Consider the following 17671-nt stretch of genomic DNA (forward strand, 5'->3'; position numbering starts at 1 on the left):
TTAGATTCTGAGGCGAGGAATATTTTTTTCATCTATATGAAGATTAGATTAGGCTTTACTTGTTAGGGAAGCATGTCTTTCATCTTTATTGATAAGCAAATTACCTTTCTGCTTTTTAGTTCCTCTTTTAGCCAATAATATTGCCCGACGAGTTTGCCGTGCTTTTCTTTGTTCCACTGTAATTATACAATGTTAGTATAGTTTCATTAAGTAAATAAAGTTGACCCCAATCCATAACTTATTTTTATGCTTTCGTTTACCTCGACGTACGGAGATGGTTGATTTATAATATGTATTTTGCTGTGGAATACCTGTAACTGTTTTAAAGGAATTAGTTTTAGAAGATTGTTGGTTTCCTTTGATTGGCGTGATCGTAAGTGCATGATCTAATATATGATTACGATTGAAAAATGGTGAACTTAATTTTAGTTTGTAAGATGCTTCCAGCTTCTTCATGATTCTTCGTTTTCCGTTTTTTAGTTGCTTGGGTTGAAGTTTGTGAGATGGGTTTTCTCTTTCCTGGTGATTTTTGCTTCATAACTTCTTAGTTTGTCTACTTCTTTTCTTTTGTGAGATTGTAGTTTTAAGTGATGATTGTATAGTGAGAGGTTTTCTATTCGGCTTCTTATATTTAACTGAATAGGATTTTCAATTTTCACACCAACTCTATTAATTATTACTATATTGTATCTTATTTATTGATTGAAAACACCATCATATTCAGTGAGTGGGTATATTATTAATATTTCATGATCATGTGTTATACGTTTTCATGTTTACGTACATGAGTGTCATTGCATGGGTGTGACGTAAATGAGCATTATTGCTGGAGTGATTTTTGTATTTCTTTGGAAAATATTTTTACACTAAGACTGTGATTGGAGACTTATCTTTTGCGGAATTCATTTTTTCTTTTTCAAAAACACACATGAAACACCAATCAACAATTTTGTGGTTTTGTACAGCAAGCAAAAAGTGACTTACTGCGGTTTTGTAAGTAGAAAATAGCTTTAGACCGCTTTTTCAGAATGAATCAGTTTTTAACCAGCGGTCCGATCAAATACGCAACAGTTCTTTTTTTAATAATTAAAATATACTGTATTATAGATGTATTATTATTTCTTCCACAAATATATATTTTTATGTAGCTAATATTTCTTCTATCCTGTCAAACAATATAACAATAATACTGTATTTTATTTTATTTTAGTATTATATAAACATTGAAAATATGTGATATTATGGTTTTTGATAAAAACATGTTATAAGAATAATTATTCTTACCCTCAACATGTTATAAATAGAAATATTCTCTCACTTTTTTAAAAACATTTTTCGCTTTCTTTTTTCTATTGGACAAAATCTATTGTACATCTTCATTAAAATTCATAATGGTATTTAAAATTCGGAAATTAAAACTTTATTTGTTAATAAAAATAATAATATATAATTATACTAGTTATTAATAAAAAAAATATGAAATCCGCACCACAAATTTTTTTCACCAATCAAACATTATTTTGTACCGCTTATTTTGGAATAACCGCACTTTTTCCGCAAATATATTTGTCCCGCACGTACCGCAGTTGAACCGTACCGCACTATCAAAATTTTTGTCCCGCACAACTAAATCCACGGTTACCATTCGGGCCCTAAGAGTATGTTTAATTTTAAAATGGACCTTTTAGATAGATATTGTAATTGTATTGGGGTATGTTTGTTTTATAATGGAAATAGCTTAACACTGCTTGAAAATTATACAGTTTGTTTACTGTATTTTTCTAATAATGTAATAGCAAACTGTTTGAAATAATTTTGGTTTTTTTTTTTTGACAAATGATCATACGTTTTTCTGGTGTTTCTTTTTGGTAACTCTCAAAAGTAAATCAGCTTGCCATTCTCAGATTCTTAACAATTGTTTGGGAAATAAATATATATGCAATTAATATATGTAAGAGTGGAATTTATTTGATAATTAGAATTTCATACAACTTAAAAATTTGAAAACATGAAAGAAAAAGAAAATATCAAAACAACTTTGCTTTGAGACATAGCTTTATAAGCATTTTAGGGAAACTTAAAAAAAACGATTTTCAAATCTTTAGATGCCAAGTTTAAGTTATATCATAAAGATAAACTTATACATTTGCTTGTAGTAGAAACACCTTCCACATGTAGTGTCCATGTCCTTCAGGTGACAGAAAGTTGTTGTTGCTGGTTTCATGTGTTGAAGGGAGGTTAAATAACAACTCTTTCTGGCGACTCTAATCCCTATTAATGAGATTTTGTTTTTTTTCAGCAATTGTAAACCATAGTTGTGTCTTCAGTCCATTTAAGCTAGTTTAGATACTTTTTACCTTCAACGACTCTGCCTCTACAGAGTAGTATAATGGCATACAGATAGATAGCTTCTAGCTTCCCTGCATTAGCTGACACACCCAAATGGTAGAGTCCTGTGACAGAGTCATTGAGGAGGAAGTACCAGATTATACCTTTGATGTAGTGAGCATCAGGATTGTTTTCTACAAGGGTTTTTTTCATTAGTGGAAGGTATTGGATTGAAAGTAGTGGTTTATTCACCAGTGGAGCTAGGTTGAGTTTTTGGAGAACATGTTCGTCATTAGCCTATGTGCCTAATTCTTTGCAAGAGAGGATGCAGTTAATGTAGTCGTCAGTGGATGAAGCAGCAACTTTTGAGATGATTATGCCCAATAGATCTTATATCTACTTTTCTTGGATCCATTTGTAAACAGAAGTATTGGTAATTTGAAAGTGTGAATTGTGTTTATTTTTAATCGTTTAAATAGATCAATGACATGTGATGGATGTTTAATCTCCTCGGACGTTCGAATTAATATTCTTAAAAAAGGTTCTTAGTGGAGTATTTATTTCTTGAATGTAAATGCCCACGTTCACCAGTATTTCAAATTCAATTATAGTGATCTTTCAGTGTCTACATAACTGTTTTATCCTATGTTTATTATATTCCTATTGTGTTTTTAATTTTTCAATTTGATCAGGGAAAATATTTTTAATGTGTTAGTGGTTTTTCATTTTATTTTTCCCCAATTTAGTTTATTTGTATTGTATAATTTATGGACACAAAAATCGTCCCAATTTGGGAACTATGAAGCTATTACAGATTGGAAATTTAACTAAGTTTGTCATAGGATATGTTTGAAGGAAAATGACGTTCTCTTGGAAATTTTGAATGTTATTGATCGTATAATCTCTTGGTCAATAAGATGCTCTACATTAAAATCTTTACACGAACTAATTTTTTATTTTTGGAAAGATGAGAACCCGGACGTTGGTTATAGTTAGATACATTTTGGATTTGCTTAAGATTTTCTCTGTTTTTACTTAAAGTCAGTGTTTACTTGGATGATTCAGCAATATTATACCACACATTCTCTGTGATGTTATCGCACTCAATTCAAGAAAATAGTTGCATTCATAGCTCATAAATGTTGAATTCTGTCTTTTGGTCGACTCCATCTTGAATTGTTTGTGACACTAAAATGGTAGATGCAGGGTACTGGGACAGCATAGAAGGCTCAAATGTTTAGATACACTTCTACTTGTTACTGGATAATAAAGTCCTAAAGATACAAAGAGCATGAAAGCTGCAAGATGTATTTAAAACAAAGAAGTTGCATCCGTATTTATTTTTAAACTAGAAATTGTTTTAATAATACGTATTCATTCCCTTTATCATGGAAAACAAAAGATTAAAAACATTGTTCTTTTTAAAGAACATTGCACGAAATTGGAAACAGAAAAGACATGAGTTCTTTTAGCATAAGATAGAAAACAAAAGTTTAAACACTAGAAACGGCGGATTGTTGGTTAACAATGCACTACTCACGTCCACGTTTACGCTTCTTCTTAGACATATCCATGTTAGAGCTTGTTATTTCGACCAATTTGTTGTCAAGTGTGTTCAGATCAATCTGACCTATGTTAGCACTTGCAGAATTATCCAACTTATCGTTGAATGTGGGTCCTTCTTTGGTAGTAGCAAAAAGAAAGAAAAGATGTATGTTTGATTAAAATAGAACAAAAATTATAATGAAAAATATTAGCTTCGTAACAACAATACACATGCCCAACATCTGTTGTAGATTCACTGAGTTTTGAAACTGTAAAAGTTCCGTGGCTAGAAGTGACGTTGAATGGGGTTACTTTTATTTGGAAAAGAAATTGTTGTCCATTCAGGTCTTCAATACAGCTTGGTATTTCATCTTTGTTGCCTCCATCACCCTATAGGGTGTGTTTATAAGTGTGTGATAAAAACTTTTGTATGAATTTGAGTTGTTGAAAACCATATGGATATAGCATTTTAATAACTTACATCTTCGAGGATGAGAGCAGCTGCAGTTTTGGTGATGAGCTTAGTCATTTCATCATCAAATACTACAAATGTTGCACGGTCATGATCGTCCCCCACAGCAAGTTTAACTCGATACCTTACAACTCATGTGACATTTGGTAAAATGTATTTGGTGCAGCGTAGAGCATTTCCAAACTTGTCCAATTTTCGACTACACACAGTACATGACACATAAGACCACCCATTCTTTTGTACAACGCCTAAGACCTTAGCATTGCCCATGAAATCTGCATCTTGTGTCTTTTGAAAAATGTAAGAAGAAACGTTAGACTTGAATAAAAGAGATTTTAACGTAAAAGTTAAGTTTTGGAAAGTATCTTAATACATGTTCATCAGATTTTGAAATAAATTCATGAAGCTCATGAATGGAAACCATTTCTTTCATGCGTATTCCAGCTGATGTATCTGCCCGTGTAAAAGCCTTTTCACTTTTTATTCCCATCCGCAACCATTATGCATTGGAAACATTTTTAGTGTTTGTTTTTTTCAGTGGCATATTAAAGAAAGATTGTTATCATCCTTACTTGTTAGAAAACTGTTGGATTGCCTGAATGTCAGTGCCAAAAAAGAACCTTGTTTCGGATGTGGAGTTCAGATAAAGGTTACCTTTAAAAAGACAAATAAGTATGTGTCCTAAGATTTGAGTTTAGTAGTTACAATTAAATATAGAAATTGTTTGAGATTTGAGATTATTACAGACCTGCAAACATCTTTGGGTTCACGGTAGTTACCAGCATGACAAAGTTCATGGTATTTCCAGAGCTCAGATGTGCTCGGAAGGTGGCAGCAACATCATAACATAGTGATAAGTATACACTAACAGACCTAATAATACATAAGATGTAGGTATAGATTGTGAATGTGTATTTTCTTCCATACATGGTAATTTTGAAAGAGTATTAGTAAGCTTACGTATCCATCCGGTATCGCACTACCAAACGCTGAGTGGAAGTTGGATCATTGAGGTTAGATCCTAGAACAAAGCAGATTTGGCCAACCACATCTATATATAGGGTAAAAGTTATTTCATAGTTATAGTCTAAAATTGAGGGACAAAGACAATTTGAGTAAAATTTTACCAGGGAGTTCATTGTTGGTGTTAGCAAGAAATTGTAAGTCTTCATAGTTTCGTAACATGAATTTTTCTCACTGAACTGAAGGGCCAACATCTTCAACCTCAACAATTGATGTGACAGGCAGGAAACGAATGACGTAAGGATAGTCAGTGATCTTATCGAGCCTTGGGCATCGACCCACTTCAAACTCTCCAACATTTAAGATTACACCCTCACGTATAACATGACGGAATTGACTAGCATAAGCTGATGGGATGAAGGCATTGATTAGTGAGCACTGAAAAGGAAAAAAAAGGAAGGGTTTAGCTATTAAGAAGAGACTAAGAATCAGATTTTTAAACATTAAAACATGTAAGAAGATCTACCTTTTCATCGAGTAAGATAAGAATAATTCCCATAAATTCGTTATCCTTCTTGATATTGCGAGCATCCCAAAAACGAAGTAGACGGCCACCAACTTGTTGGGAGAAACGACCAAGACGTAAGCCATCAAAGCTCACTTAATTTGCCTCAGTAGAAATCGTAACAACATCAACATCAACATTAGACATTTTCTTTAAAAAAAAGTTTCTGTTTTTAAAATCAAGATGCAAGTATGAATTCGTGTTTGTGGGTGGTGTGATAGAATTTGTAGTAGTCGTATAGAAAGGCAAATCGACATAAGATTAAGTGTGAATGATTTATTCCAATTTCCGTTTCAATAGTGGACAATTAAAATCTCAAGCACGATAAGAGAGATGATATCAGCACAAACAATTTGGGATATTAAGGAGCAGTTTAAAAGGTACAAAATTGAAGCCGTGTCTAACAAATTAGCATTACCATGTTTACATTGTTGAGGGAGGTTGTCATCAATGTGGTGGAGAAGAATAAGATTCAAAATCTGATAGTCTCTAAAGAAGACACAATTTATAATGTAACCCAGTTTAATTGTTAACCGGTGATAAACTCGATCATTTGATTTCGTCCCCTAGGGTGCAGTGAAGGGAATAAAAATTTGTGAATATATATATCAAAATTTGCAATATATAGATTGAAGATACTGAAAGCCTTTATGTTTAAACATCGCTAATCTTGACTTGTTTATTTTATTTAAAATGTGAAATTTATTTGGAAAATTAAAGTGTAAGGAAAAAATCAAAACAGAGTTTGAGTAACGGACGCCACAAATACAATTCTATCTTGAATGAGCTTTCCAACAAATCTTACCATGAACTCCACCATTTCGCTTGTCCCATTAGTATTCTCCATCTATCAACCCTCTTGCGTAACATGCTTCTTTAAATGTTTCATGTATAACACCTCCTACAATCTTCAAGTGAGCGAAACTTGTGGCACCCTTGACATTGTTGAGCAAGATTTGAAGATAATACAATTCCCCTACAGTAGGTTTCTGGTGGAATAGCGGTACTGCACTCATAATGTTGGTTGCCATGTACTGCACTCATAATGTTGGTTGCCATGCGGTTGCTATCGAGAAGCCATGATCATCTACATATAAAAAAAATGAACAGCATTTGTCAAGATAGTGGTTCCAAACATTATAGATATAGCAGAATGATCAGAGAGATGATATTAACACAATGCCATTACCGATTGTAGGTTAAAGAAGACATGGTCACATAAAACAAAAGTAAATCCTGAAAGACCAGACATAGTGTTGATACTAAGAAGAAGTTTTAAAGGTACAACATTCAAGTTGAGTGGATCAAATTAGCATTACCATCTTTACATTGTAAAATCCATTTGTGCATCCAAATGTAGTCTGATAGCAAAAGTACATAAAAGTATAACATGGAACAAATAAAGAAGTCATGACACAAAGAGTGTTATTAATAATGCACATGAGAATTAGATCAAAGAAATTAAAAGGAGAAGGAGAAACCTCAAATAGAAAACATATGAAGAAACCGCCAAAAAAAGCTCTCCGGAGGTTGACGATCGAAGAAGAAGGCTGATTACTAAGAGGGAGACAGCAGCATAGTCGCTTCAGGGGAATCGGATGAGCTGCTCCTCTTCATCCTCTCCCCAAATCCAGTTTTAAGATGTTTGGCAGATAAATGGGTCCTCTCTGGGTACCAATGAAGTGATAATAAAAACATTATGCAAGCCATTGGACCTTGACGAAGAAAAATCTCATAGAAGCAGATTCATTAAATTAAATTCTCTGTTCTATTCTGGATTTCCGGAGAAATGAAATTAAAAACATGATAATCGAGTCAATCTTACAAATCCGGCCAATCATCGAAGAAAAAAGACCATAACCGAGCCAAAATCCAGAGCGAGATATTTCGGAAGAAGAAACCTAGAAGAAAGACTTTACCAAACCATGGAAGAGAAGCAGAATCATTAATGAGATGTTTCCCGAAAGATGATTTAGAAGATGACAGACGACATTTTTCCAAATTTTTAATTTAATTTTACTCAATCTGTTGTAATGAACTTATATCACAAAAATTTAACTATTGGACTTATATAAAGCCCAATGAATTTGTTAATTTTTGCTCTCAAATGAGAGAAAACAGTGTCATTGTATATATATGATTTTTGGATGTTAGAATATAAAATTGAAAACAATGGCGATTTGAAAACTTTTGGCACAAATCCCTAAATTAAGACATCGGCAAAAATAACAAAAAAACATGAGGTGCTTAAAATATCTAAATAAGAATTACCAGTCCTAAGCGAACTATGTTCAACATTTCTTTTGTTTTATCGCAAAACTAAACAAAATATTATTAAACACCAGAATTATCAATTTATGAACGATGGTGGACCGGTTTACTTTCATAATACCGTAACTCGGTTCTTCTTTTTCGTTTTTGTTCGTTGACGTCTCTCTTGTGGGTTTTAGAAAAAATTGGAAATGTCATCAGTGTGGAGGAGTTGTTTACGCGCCTCCTTCTCTCGTCACCGTATCTCTAATCTGTTCTTCTCCAACTCTCTTAAACCCTTCATCTCCTCCCATCCTCCTCCTCTGTTCTCTCCCTCGCCGCCGTGTTTGCCCCCTCTCCACCGCCGATTCATCTCTTCTTTCCCAGAATTTCCAATTGGGTCTCACGAAATCATCATCCCTAACGATGATTCTTCTTTACCCGTTCACGCCGTCGTTAATTTTCTCGACGGGTTTCATCAATTCACAGGATTGCCTTGGTGGATGATTATTGCATCTTCTACTGTTGCTGTTAGATTAGCTTTGTTGCCTTTACTTATTCTTCAACTTAAGAAACTGAAGACCATCTCTGAGTTGTTACCTCAGTGTATACTTCCTATTTCTCTCTCTACCTTTTTTTAAAAAAATTCATCATCTTTCTTGGCTGCTACATTTAGGTGTTGATTGATTCTGCATATAGTCCCTAATGTTTCATTTACTCACAGTGCCTATGCCGATCCCGGCGACTCCAACATTAAGAGCATCTATTGATCAGTTTTCTCACTTCCTTAAAGAAAGCCGAGCTATTGGGTGCCCCTCCTTTTTGTGGTTCTTCCCATACTTATCTCTCCAGGTTAAAATATTCTTCCTTTGTGATGTTTTCTACACTCTATGTTGGTCACAATACCAGATACTTACCTAGAACAGTCGTGCTTTATACTTTTTATCTTCGGTTCTCGTGTGGTCGTCTTTGTTAGACACTCTGTTTCACTTGGTTATAAGCTTTCTATTCGTTTTACTTCTCTTTGTATGTTTTCCTTGTAGTGTATCGAGCTACCAATGAGAGTGGTGGATGATTTTTAAATTATACATCTCTACAGAAAGAGTTTTGAGATTGAACTAGTAAACTATATGCATGAAATATGAATTTCTGTAAGAAAAGCCCAACCTTTGAATTCTTTTGTCTTGGGTTCTCATCACCTGACCCATTTGCCAGTTCACTGTTTTTTTTTGCCATTTTCCTTTGGATTTTCTTCTTTAGAGTATGTTTTCGACCCCTTGTGGTTTTTATTTACATGGTTGGTTGGTGTCCTATGCAGCTTCTTCATTTGATTTAATCGCCACAATTGAAATGGGCTTCTTCTTTACAGTTAGAGTTAGACTTTTTTCGCAGAAAAAATCCATATTGTACATACTTGTATATCTGTTTGATACCACCTTATATGAAACTCTTTGATGGTACTTTATCCCTGGCTTTCTTCATAAATGATATGGTCTTTTCTATGTTGAAACTTTTAATAAATAGTTAATGCTTTCCCATCATATTCATTCCCACTTACCTATTGGCTTTCATCATCTGCAGCTCCCATGCTTTTTCTTGTTGATGGCTAGCATCCGGAAGATGTCACTAGATGGTCATCCTGGGTTTGATTCTGTAAGTTGAGACTGCATAAGAATGATTTGTATGGTCACGAAGCTGCATTATAACTCTGCTAGTTTGTCAGGTGGTACGCTAGCTGTTTCCCTGGTGTTTTGTTTCTGATCGAACTACACATTTTTTATGCCATTGCTCCTTATTTTTCTAATGCTGAGTCAATTCTAATACTCAAGTTTTGCTTTAAACGTATGGAACAACAGCTATCATTGGTATGCAGAAATTTTTATGGCTAGTACCAATTTTCCTAGAGCATTGTAATTGTGGAGAAGGAGACCAGGAGGGAAATATGTACGACAGCGAACTAGAGCGTACTTCGCGTACTTAGGGGAAAAGAAGCTTGGTTTTCTAACATAGGCTAGCTTTGAATAGTAGTGAGTTGGCTAGTAGTGTATGTTTTTATAATCTAAAGATTCTAATCAGTGTTATCGAGTTTAAAAGTCCATATGATAGTAGAAAAACTCTTGATGGTGTCTGTCTTAGTTTTGTTGTTGTACGTAGACCCTCATATGGAAGCTAGATCTTAGTACTAGGATTGAGCATATCTGACCTGAGCCTGTCCTTTAATATTCCCTGATGTTGCTTCTGCGACTGACCTGCTGTCTTATCTTTGCAGGGTGGTGCCTTGTGGTTCCAGAATTTAAGTGCTCTTCCTGGTGGTTCTTTTGGACCAGTCTTTCCAATTTTAATTGCTGGCTTCCATTACATTAACATACAGGTTCCTGCGATTACTTGGTTATTCAAATATGTTTTGATGGATCAATACTAATCGTTTTACTCTTTAGAATTTATTTGTTCTGCATAATTGTTACCATAGTGTATTCAAATTGTACGTTACATTATTATATATGTCTACTTCTTACTTTTGATTCTTTTCCAGATTTCTTTTGATTCTCCCACAATTCGTCAAACTACCGGCTTGACTGGGTTGCTTATGAGAGTGAGTTGAACAAATCTTATTTGCTGCCTTGGTTACTTACATCTTACAAAATTTTGTTTTGTATGCTTGGATCACGAATTCTTGTCTACCATGAAGATGTATGGGTATAGTTAGTGATGTTACTTGTTTTTGTGTTTGTAGTATTACAAGTTATATTTGGAGATCTTGAGTGTTCCTTTGTTTTTTGTTGGCTATGCTATTCCACAGGTAAGTAATTTCGTCCATCTCCTTCCGCAGCTATTTATAATTCACTCTAGAAATCGGTCGGCCGTCTTATTCTTGCCTAAATATTTATCCTTCAGACTTTTGGTTATATCTCTACCAGTTTCCATACGTTCTTTCTTATTTCTTGTCTTTAATGGTGTTATTACTTACCTTTTTTGGGTTAGTTCGTACTCTTTATTTAGTCGTGTGATTATTCTGACTCTGGTCAGTTAATTCTATCTATGTATTTTCTTCCATTTATCGTTTTTTTCTAGAGACTCTGAATTGTCCTTCATTTTTGCTTCTCTTGAAACTTCTGCTGAGTTTTATGTCTATGGAACCAGAACTCATGCTTCTGTTTTTCGGAACACATTTTTTTAATGAAAACTAGCATTTCCTTTTCTGTCAGGGAAGTCTTGTCTATTGGGTAACCAACAGCTCAGTAAATATATTTCAGGTATGCTCCCTTGTCTTGTCTTTTCTTTGTCAGGGAAAATGTGATTCCTTGTTTTCTTCTCCAAGTATTGAAGAATGAGGAATGCTGGTAGTTAGCTTTTAATTAAATTAAAATGAAGAAAACTTCTCTTGCTTGTATGTTGTTTCTGCAACTGAAGGTTAAAAACCAAACTAAAATGTTAATATAGACAGATAGTATGTTTCGTCTCTGCAGAATCGATGCAACTATGTTGATGAGATATGTTAAAAGACAGTGTCGTAGTGGGTTCACCAGTGATTTACTTTTTGATTTAAGAGATTCATAGTGAAAAGAAAACTGTGTTACCAACTGTACTGGTGACTCATAGAGAATTGACTTCGGGTTGAGGTTGTTAAAATGTGTAAATTCCTCACCGAGAAATCTCAACGCTGCAGCAATTATCTCTCAAGCACCCTACAGTAGGAGCAAAACTTGGTTTACTGGGTCAGGGAGCCTCTCCAAGCGTTGGGCACTCTATGGAGATCAGCGAGTCAGTGATCAAGTATGTGGACTCCGACTCACAGGAGCAGACCCTTTCTCTACAGACGCTAACACCAGAAGAACTTCTTTCTGTAAGTAGTTGGACAATGTATACCTACTGATCATGCCTACCTGTATGTTTCAATTTTTCTTAAATGAATTTGGTGTCAGCTATCAGTTCAGGTCTTGTCAAAAGGTGATAAAGAAACATCCATTCAGTTGCTGCGGTGTGTAGTTCCAAAGACTATCCTCCTGGTCCTATACTATTCTTTACCTTCAGGCACTAGCCATGTTCACTGCATGTGTAATTGTTCTTTTCAGATTAGCTCTTGAAAAGGATCCTGGATATGTAAGAGGTTTGGTTCTCATGGGGCAGGCTTTATTGCAGAAGACGCAGTTGGCAGAAGCTACTCAATATTTGGAGCTTGCTATCTCCAAGGTTAGAATTTCCGGTCCTTTACACTTTCCTGACTTCCTACCTATTAGTCCTTCCTTTCTGTACTCTTGAGGTCAAATTGGATTCGGTGGTTCAGTATCGATCACTCACTTTTTCTGTACGTTTACACTTACCAACTTATTTATTTCTTCTTGTCCTGCCAACATATCTAGTTGGTTCTTTCTGCTTATTGAATGTGTAGTAAGATTAAGAGCATGAGACTCTTTTATTAAGCAGCAGCACAATTCTTTTGTTTTTCTCTCAGTTGCTTGATGGGGCTCCATCTGACGCTGAGGATGTTGAACTTTTCATGCTTGCATCTCAGTGGGCTGGTGCTGCATATGTACAACAGGTATGACCGCTCATCATTTTTGAAAACGACTGTTATGAAAGGGCCTCAGGACAGGTTCTGAATCGGATGTCAATTCTTAGTAATCTTGTTTGCGTAGTTCCAATTTTCCTTTAAGATACTACTATTGTTATTTTTTGTTCTGCACTTTCCGTCACCTAACAAATTGATTTTGTGGACGTTTGTATACTTGTGAATTTGATCGGAAGTTGACACTTGGTGTTTTTGGCAGGGAAAAATGAAAAGCGGAATAACACACTTGGAAAGAGTAGCAAACCTGAAAGAACCTGGTGATCCTAAGAGCAAAGAGCATTACTTTGAGTCATTGCTGCTTCTTTCAAGGTACTATTTTTACAGCAAAATAGGAGTGTCACTATGGAGAGTTTAATGAAATAGATAGAGAAGCATATATACCACTGAATCCTGTGCAATGTGAAAACGAAAAGCTTTTGCTACTGCAGCGCTTTGTACAAAGAAGGGCAGAGTGATGAAGCTGCAAAAATTCTACGAGTAGTAGTGGATCACAATCCAGCGTACAAGCCTCTGCTGGAACAGTGTCAAGATGAGAACGAGCTGGTTAGCGATCTTGTCAGTCGCAGGAAGGACTATTACTAAATACTAATCCTCTCCACCTTGGCTTGTGCAACCTTCATTGTAAGTATTTGAATACTATGCTCTCCCGCGGGAGTGTTCAATTTTCAATAGTTAATATAACCTTGTAGGTTAGCAATAGTGTATATGTGTAAATTCAATTGGTGGATACTAGAAACCATTCAAAACTAATAAAACTAGATCCGAAAAGTCGCAACAAAAGTACATACAAAGTTGAGATTTAGTACACCACTTGTTTGAGACTTTATGAGTCCTGAACCTACTACTACACAAACACACCATCAAACTAGATTATTCCGATAGCAGACATGAGGAAGCGAAGTCTAAGACTAACATGTGCAATATCATGAGTGTCCAACTGGTTTAAACTTGAGCGACGAGGCTCCACCACGCCAGTGAAGACATAGAGAGCTTGAAGCTCCTCTGCATATGAGGCACTCCTTGTAACACTGTATCCGACCACCGTCCTCAACGCCTCCATCTTCTCCCATATTTGATCTTCACTATACACCTGCAAATCCAAAGCCATACATATTTGGATCACTTTGACACTCGCTTTAAAATCGAAATCAATGCAGAACATTTAATCAACAATCAGATCCATTTTCTTTGTCGCTCAACCTTGGGAGGAAGAATGAAAATTCATTTGGATCCCCCGCCACTATTTCAATGATTTGGGTTCAAAATGTTACTACTACATGCCTAACTAGACAATGGACTCTATTAAAACAGCATCACGTTCGAAAATACATCATGTCAAGAGCATATTCAAGGCATCTCTCACCAAAAGATTCTAAACCACGTCTAGCTAATGGCACAACGTAAGATTAGCAATGAACGAAGGGATAGTCTGCATGCCCTCCAAACTAAACAACCCAGAACATGACTTTAGAAACCGGTTACCTGCTCGCCCGGTTTTCTTCTTTTTCTTAGTTGTGTTTTTTCGTTTCTCTTCCCCTGTTCCATGTGCCCCACTAGCTTGGTCTATCGGCTGAACCATTTAGTCAAGATATCAGAGAATGATGTTACAATAATTTCAGTCAGTTATCCAGAACCATTGGGTACTAATCAACGAGGGATTGTAACAGAGATGAACACAAATGACTACAACCATGAGGATACTGACATCCCTTTTTCTAATCTTAACCCTCACTGACTCTCATAACTAGAAAGAATTATAACCACAACAATATATATGTGATAGTGAAAATTAATAGCTATTGACCAATAGATTACAAATGTGGGGAAAGCAACTAGTTATAAACTGAGTATGGAGTTATCCAGTAGTACCTAACTAGAGGCAGGGGATATTTTTAGATGTTATCGTTCAGCTACTAACTCACATCATGATAGGATTAAGTATAAACCTCATTGGAAGATGTTTCCTCATCATCCTTGCCTGTAAAAGTTTAAGTTTTTGTGGCCCCAAGTTCCCCTGCAAAAAGCATGAATATCATCAGTAAACTATTTCACACAAATTAAAATTTTATACAGTGATCATAATTAAACAAATAACCTTCACGTCCAGTCTCAGATTTTTCAGGCTGGTCTTGAACCTCGTCTGACTTGGTATTTCCGGACTTTTTATCTTCTTGTAAATCTTTCTCAGAGGTTTCTTTATCAGTTCTACCCTCATCCCTAATTTTCTCTAGCAAGCTCATTGACTCTTTCCCCATCTCCTCATGTTCCTCAACCCCAATGGGAATCGATTCATCTGTAGCCATGAAAAGTGCAGCCTCACCAGCTCCGGCAGGGCGGCCTTCACGGTTACCAATCTTGCTGTACTCATCAAATCCAGATTCACCATCCTTGTCAACTCCACCAGTTTCTTCAGTATCAGGAAGAAGACTACTCATTACTTTTTGAGTACAAGCATAGTTAGCCAAGAAGAGACAAAAAGGAACAGAGGAGAGGAAGGCGATGGTAGAGGCGACAAAAAGTGAAGGAACAAGAAGTGGAGCTGAAGACACTACAACACCAGCTGTCAGAACCTTCTTCCCAACGCTTACCGCCTTACTCCAAATCCAACTTCCTTTGTTGTCTCCACTCTCATTAGACTGATGATACTCCTCCATTGTTCGACTCATGGTTCTGTCTTTAATTCTGCCATGAATCATTTGTTGGACTCAAAACATATTTGGAGGAAAACACAACATGCATGCAGACCAAAAAAAACTTCATGCAAGCACATTCGATAAACAGTATATCAAACTCCACGGTTTCTTCATCTTTGGAAAAAAAAAAGAAACAAATTCAAAAAAATGCTTTGTCTTACACCACTATAATGTAAACAGATGAAAACCGAGTAATTAAAGAAAAAAAATAAACAAACCTGTTTCGGTTGCGGCAACTTTGAATTAAAGCAAAGAACTCATGGCAGATTCAGTAGCAAAGTAGAGAGGAGAGAATAAGGACCAGAGACGGACAGAGAAACAGAGGCAAAAACTTGTGTATAGACAAGACAAAGTTAGAGAACAACACAAAGAAAGAAAGTGACACGCGTCGAGGAAACAGAAACTGAAGATTGCATGGTTTTGTGTCGCAACGTGGCTCTTCCTTCCTCTATCCACTTGTTCTCACTCCTCTGTGTTTATGCAGAGTGAAAAAGATTTGGGTTTATCATAAAACTGTGTGATTCGAGTAAATGATACGCAAACCAAGTATGTTGTTACCTTCAGAACAGGCCAGCTCAAAATTATTATTATGGTTATGGACCTTATTTTAGCCAGCCTTTTAAGTCTTCTTGTTGATTCTTTTTGCTAAAAAGATCGGTTTCTGTTCCAAGTCTTTTTTGTGTAGATTGTTTTGGTAGATTTTATCATATGATAAAAACAGACATACAATTTTGTAAAGGTTCTTTCAGTTTTTTGTTTTGTTTATTTAGTTACGTTTAGAAGAAGAAGAAAGATCAAAATAATGGACTTTTAGTGTCTTTTACTAGTTCGTTGAAGGTTTAGCTGATACCTTAAATGTTACAATGACTTTGAAATGCACACATAATATTGAGTTATTAGGTTTAAAAGTTTAATTCATCATCTCATCGTTTTCTAAAAGTAAATATGTCTTCCTGTTTTAACAAAAAAAAAAAGTATATCTTCCTGTTTGGGATAACAACTTCATCCCACAAAATATTTGCGTGGAGAGAAGCGGCTGGAAAAGTCACCATTTTGGACGATTCATATTGTGTTAATGAGATTTGTTGAAGACACATAGGTTCCAAATTAAGAAAGTTGTCATTAGAGCTTTTAGGTAGGAATTTAATTTTCGGTGATGCTAGAGTTATCAAAGAAACCAAGGTGATATCTAGAGCGGCTGACAATGGGTTTTGGGTGCATGAGTGGTCAATTTTAATGACATGTGTTCTCCTTATTTGGATATCTTTAGAGATTACAATGTCATTTTGATTTAATTTGTTTCAGCATTTTGTACATCTAATTACTGCTCTTCCCCTAGAAAAGAGAAGTGGGAAAGTGAGATATAACCATTTTTTCTCGATGTTCCTTATGAAGTCTGAAAATTAATTAGTATTGGTATAATGATTTTGGACTGTGGCGATCTGATTTTGTTAATTTGATCCATTCTTGTTTAACATGGAACTTAGAGAAGTGCATCTTGTATAATACGTGACTTACATGCATGCACATCTAATTTGATAGTTTGGTTTGTGGGATCCAAGGTCACCACTACATTATAGATATGATCGAATAAAACTATATCCCCAAATTGCAAATTCATGATTTTCGGAAGGATCATGGTCATGTAATTATTTTAGCTATTTTTTGGTGTTAGAGTCAAATACAAATATAAATTAGACACTATGATGAAGATGAAGATAAAGATAAAGATAATATAAAAAGCTATATATTTTTCAGCTTCACATAATTTAATCTAATATTTATACAAGCTTAAAGATAAATGTAATTCAGATGCAATACATGTATCTTTTATTATTTTTTTCTATTATGTAAAGATGACTTTGACTAAATTTTCTTACAAAAACTTAACTATAAAAAATGAATGGTTTTTAAATTTCTCTAGAGTTGATTGGATGATTTTGATAAACACATCTTTTATTAGTATTTCTACAAACTCGACCGACTTCAAATAAACCAGCCCAAACTTTTCTTTTTCTGTTGATGACAAAACATTTAATAATCGACCAGTCAGTATATTTGTATAACACTTTTTTTTTTGCTCAAATTTTTGTAATTTTCCAAACCACAAGAAAAAAATGAAACATTTCATTTTGGCAACAACTAATTAAACCGGGCCGGTACAAAATCTGTATGAGGTTTTCTTGCTTAATCATCACCGCACATCTTCATCTTCCTCGAGCTTCTTTCTTCTCCACGCCGAAGAGGAGAGTAACCTCAAAAAAAAAAAAAAAAAAAAAAAAAAA

General features: G+C 35.1%; 2 protein-coding genes, 1 long non-coding RNA gene and 1 pseudogene across 5 annotated transcripts; 1 reads left to right on the forward strand and 3 right to left on the reverse strand.

Annotated features, from left to right (window-relative positions):
- On the reverse strand, positions 2120-2743 carry LOC109129477 (annotated as a pseudogene).
- LOC104750311 lies at positions 5308-7963 on the reverse strand. The gene is made up of 6 exons (XR_761584.2): positions 7355-7963; positions 7193-7234; positions 7063-7109; positions 5835-6960; positions 5473-5746; positions 5308-5396 (listed from the first exon to the last, which is right to left on the reverse strand). It is a non-coding gene; the product is annotated as an uncharacterized LOC104750311 (long non-coding RNA).
- On the forward strand, positions 8255-13574 carry LOC104750312 (ALBINO3-like protein 2, chloroplastic). 2 transcript variants are annotated; one of them, XM_010472087.2, is made up of 13 exons: positions 8256-8729; positions 8848-8975; positions 9705-9776; positions 10393-10494; positions 10657-10716; positions 10858-10923; positions 11330-11377; positions 11791-11967; positions 12047-12102; positions 12197-12314; positions 12577-12663; positions 12893-13002; positions 13122-13574. In XM_010472087.2, the coding sequence occupies exons 1-13, from the start codon at positions 8336-8338 to the stop codon at positions 13273-13275; spliced, it is 1572 nt and encodes a 523-aa protein (XP_010470389.1). In that variant the 5' UTR covers positions 8256-8335; the 3' UTR covers positions 13276-13574. The 2 variants fall into 2 exon arrangements, with proteins under 2 accessions (XP_019094051.1, XP_010470389.1); XM_019238506.1 differs by lacking the exon at positions 10858-10923 and having other exon boundaries at positions 8255-8729.
- Positions 13441-15740, reverse strand: LOC104750313. 2 transcript variants are annotated; one of them, XR_002036060.1, is made up of 5 exons: positions 15605-15740; positions 14789-15375; positions 14640-14707; positions 14176-14263; positions 13441-13783 (listed from the first exon to the last, which is right to left on the reverse strand). XR_002036060.1 is itself a non-coding variant. In XM_019238507.1 (4 exons), the coding sequence occupies exons 2-3, from the start codon at positions 15357-15359 to the stop codon at positions 14682-14684; spliced, it is 597 nt and encodes a 198-aa protein (XP_019094052.1). In that variant the 5' UTR covers positions 15360-15375; positions 15605-15740; the 3' UTR covers positions 13441-13783; positions 14640-14681. The 2 variants fall into 2 exon arrangements, 1 of the variants encoding a protein (XP_019094052.1); XM_019238507.1 differs by lacking the exon at positions 14176-14263.

This window comes from Camelina sativa, chromosome 16 (genome assembly GCF_000633955.1).
Source record: "Camelina sativa cultivar DH55 chromosome 16, Cs, whole genome shotgun sequence".
In the NCBI taxonomy this organism is placed as follows: domain Eukaryota; kingdom Viridiplantae; phylum Streptophyta; class Magnoliopsida; order Brassicales; family Brassicaceae; genus Camelina; species Camelina sativa.

Bases quoted from the DNA above. Each gene is read 5' to 3' on its own strand.
- LOC104750313 (XM_019238507.1), bottom strand. From the start codon at position 15,359: ATGAGTCGAACAATGGAGGAGTATCATCAGTCTAATGAGAGTGGAGAC. The intron at 14,708-14,788 runs GTTATTTGTTTA...TGCTTTTTGCAG, and splicing joins ATCTGAGACTGGACGTGAAG to GGGAACTTGGGGCCACAAAA.
- LOC104750312 (XM_010472087.2), top strand. From the start codon at position 8,336: ATGTCATCAGTGTGGAGGAGTTGTTTACGCGCCTCCTTCTCTCGTCAC. The intron at 10,495-10,656 runs GTTCCTGCGATT...ATTCTTTTCCAG, and splicing joins TCCATTACATTAACATACAG to ATTTCTTTTGATTCTCCCAC. The intron at 11,968-12,046 runs GTAAGTAGTTGG...ATTTGGTGTCAG, and splicing joins CACCAGAAGAACTTCTTTCT to CTATCAGTTCAGGTCTTGTC.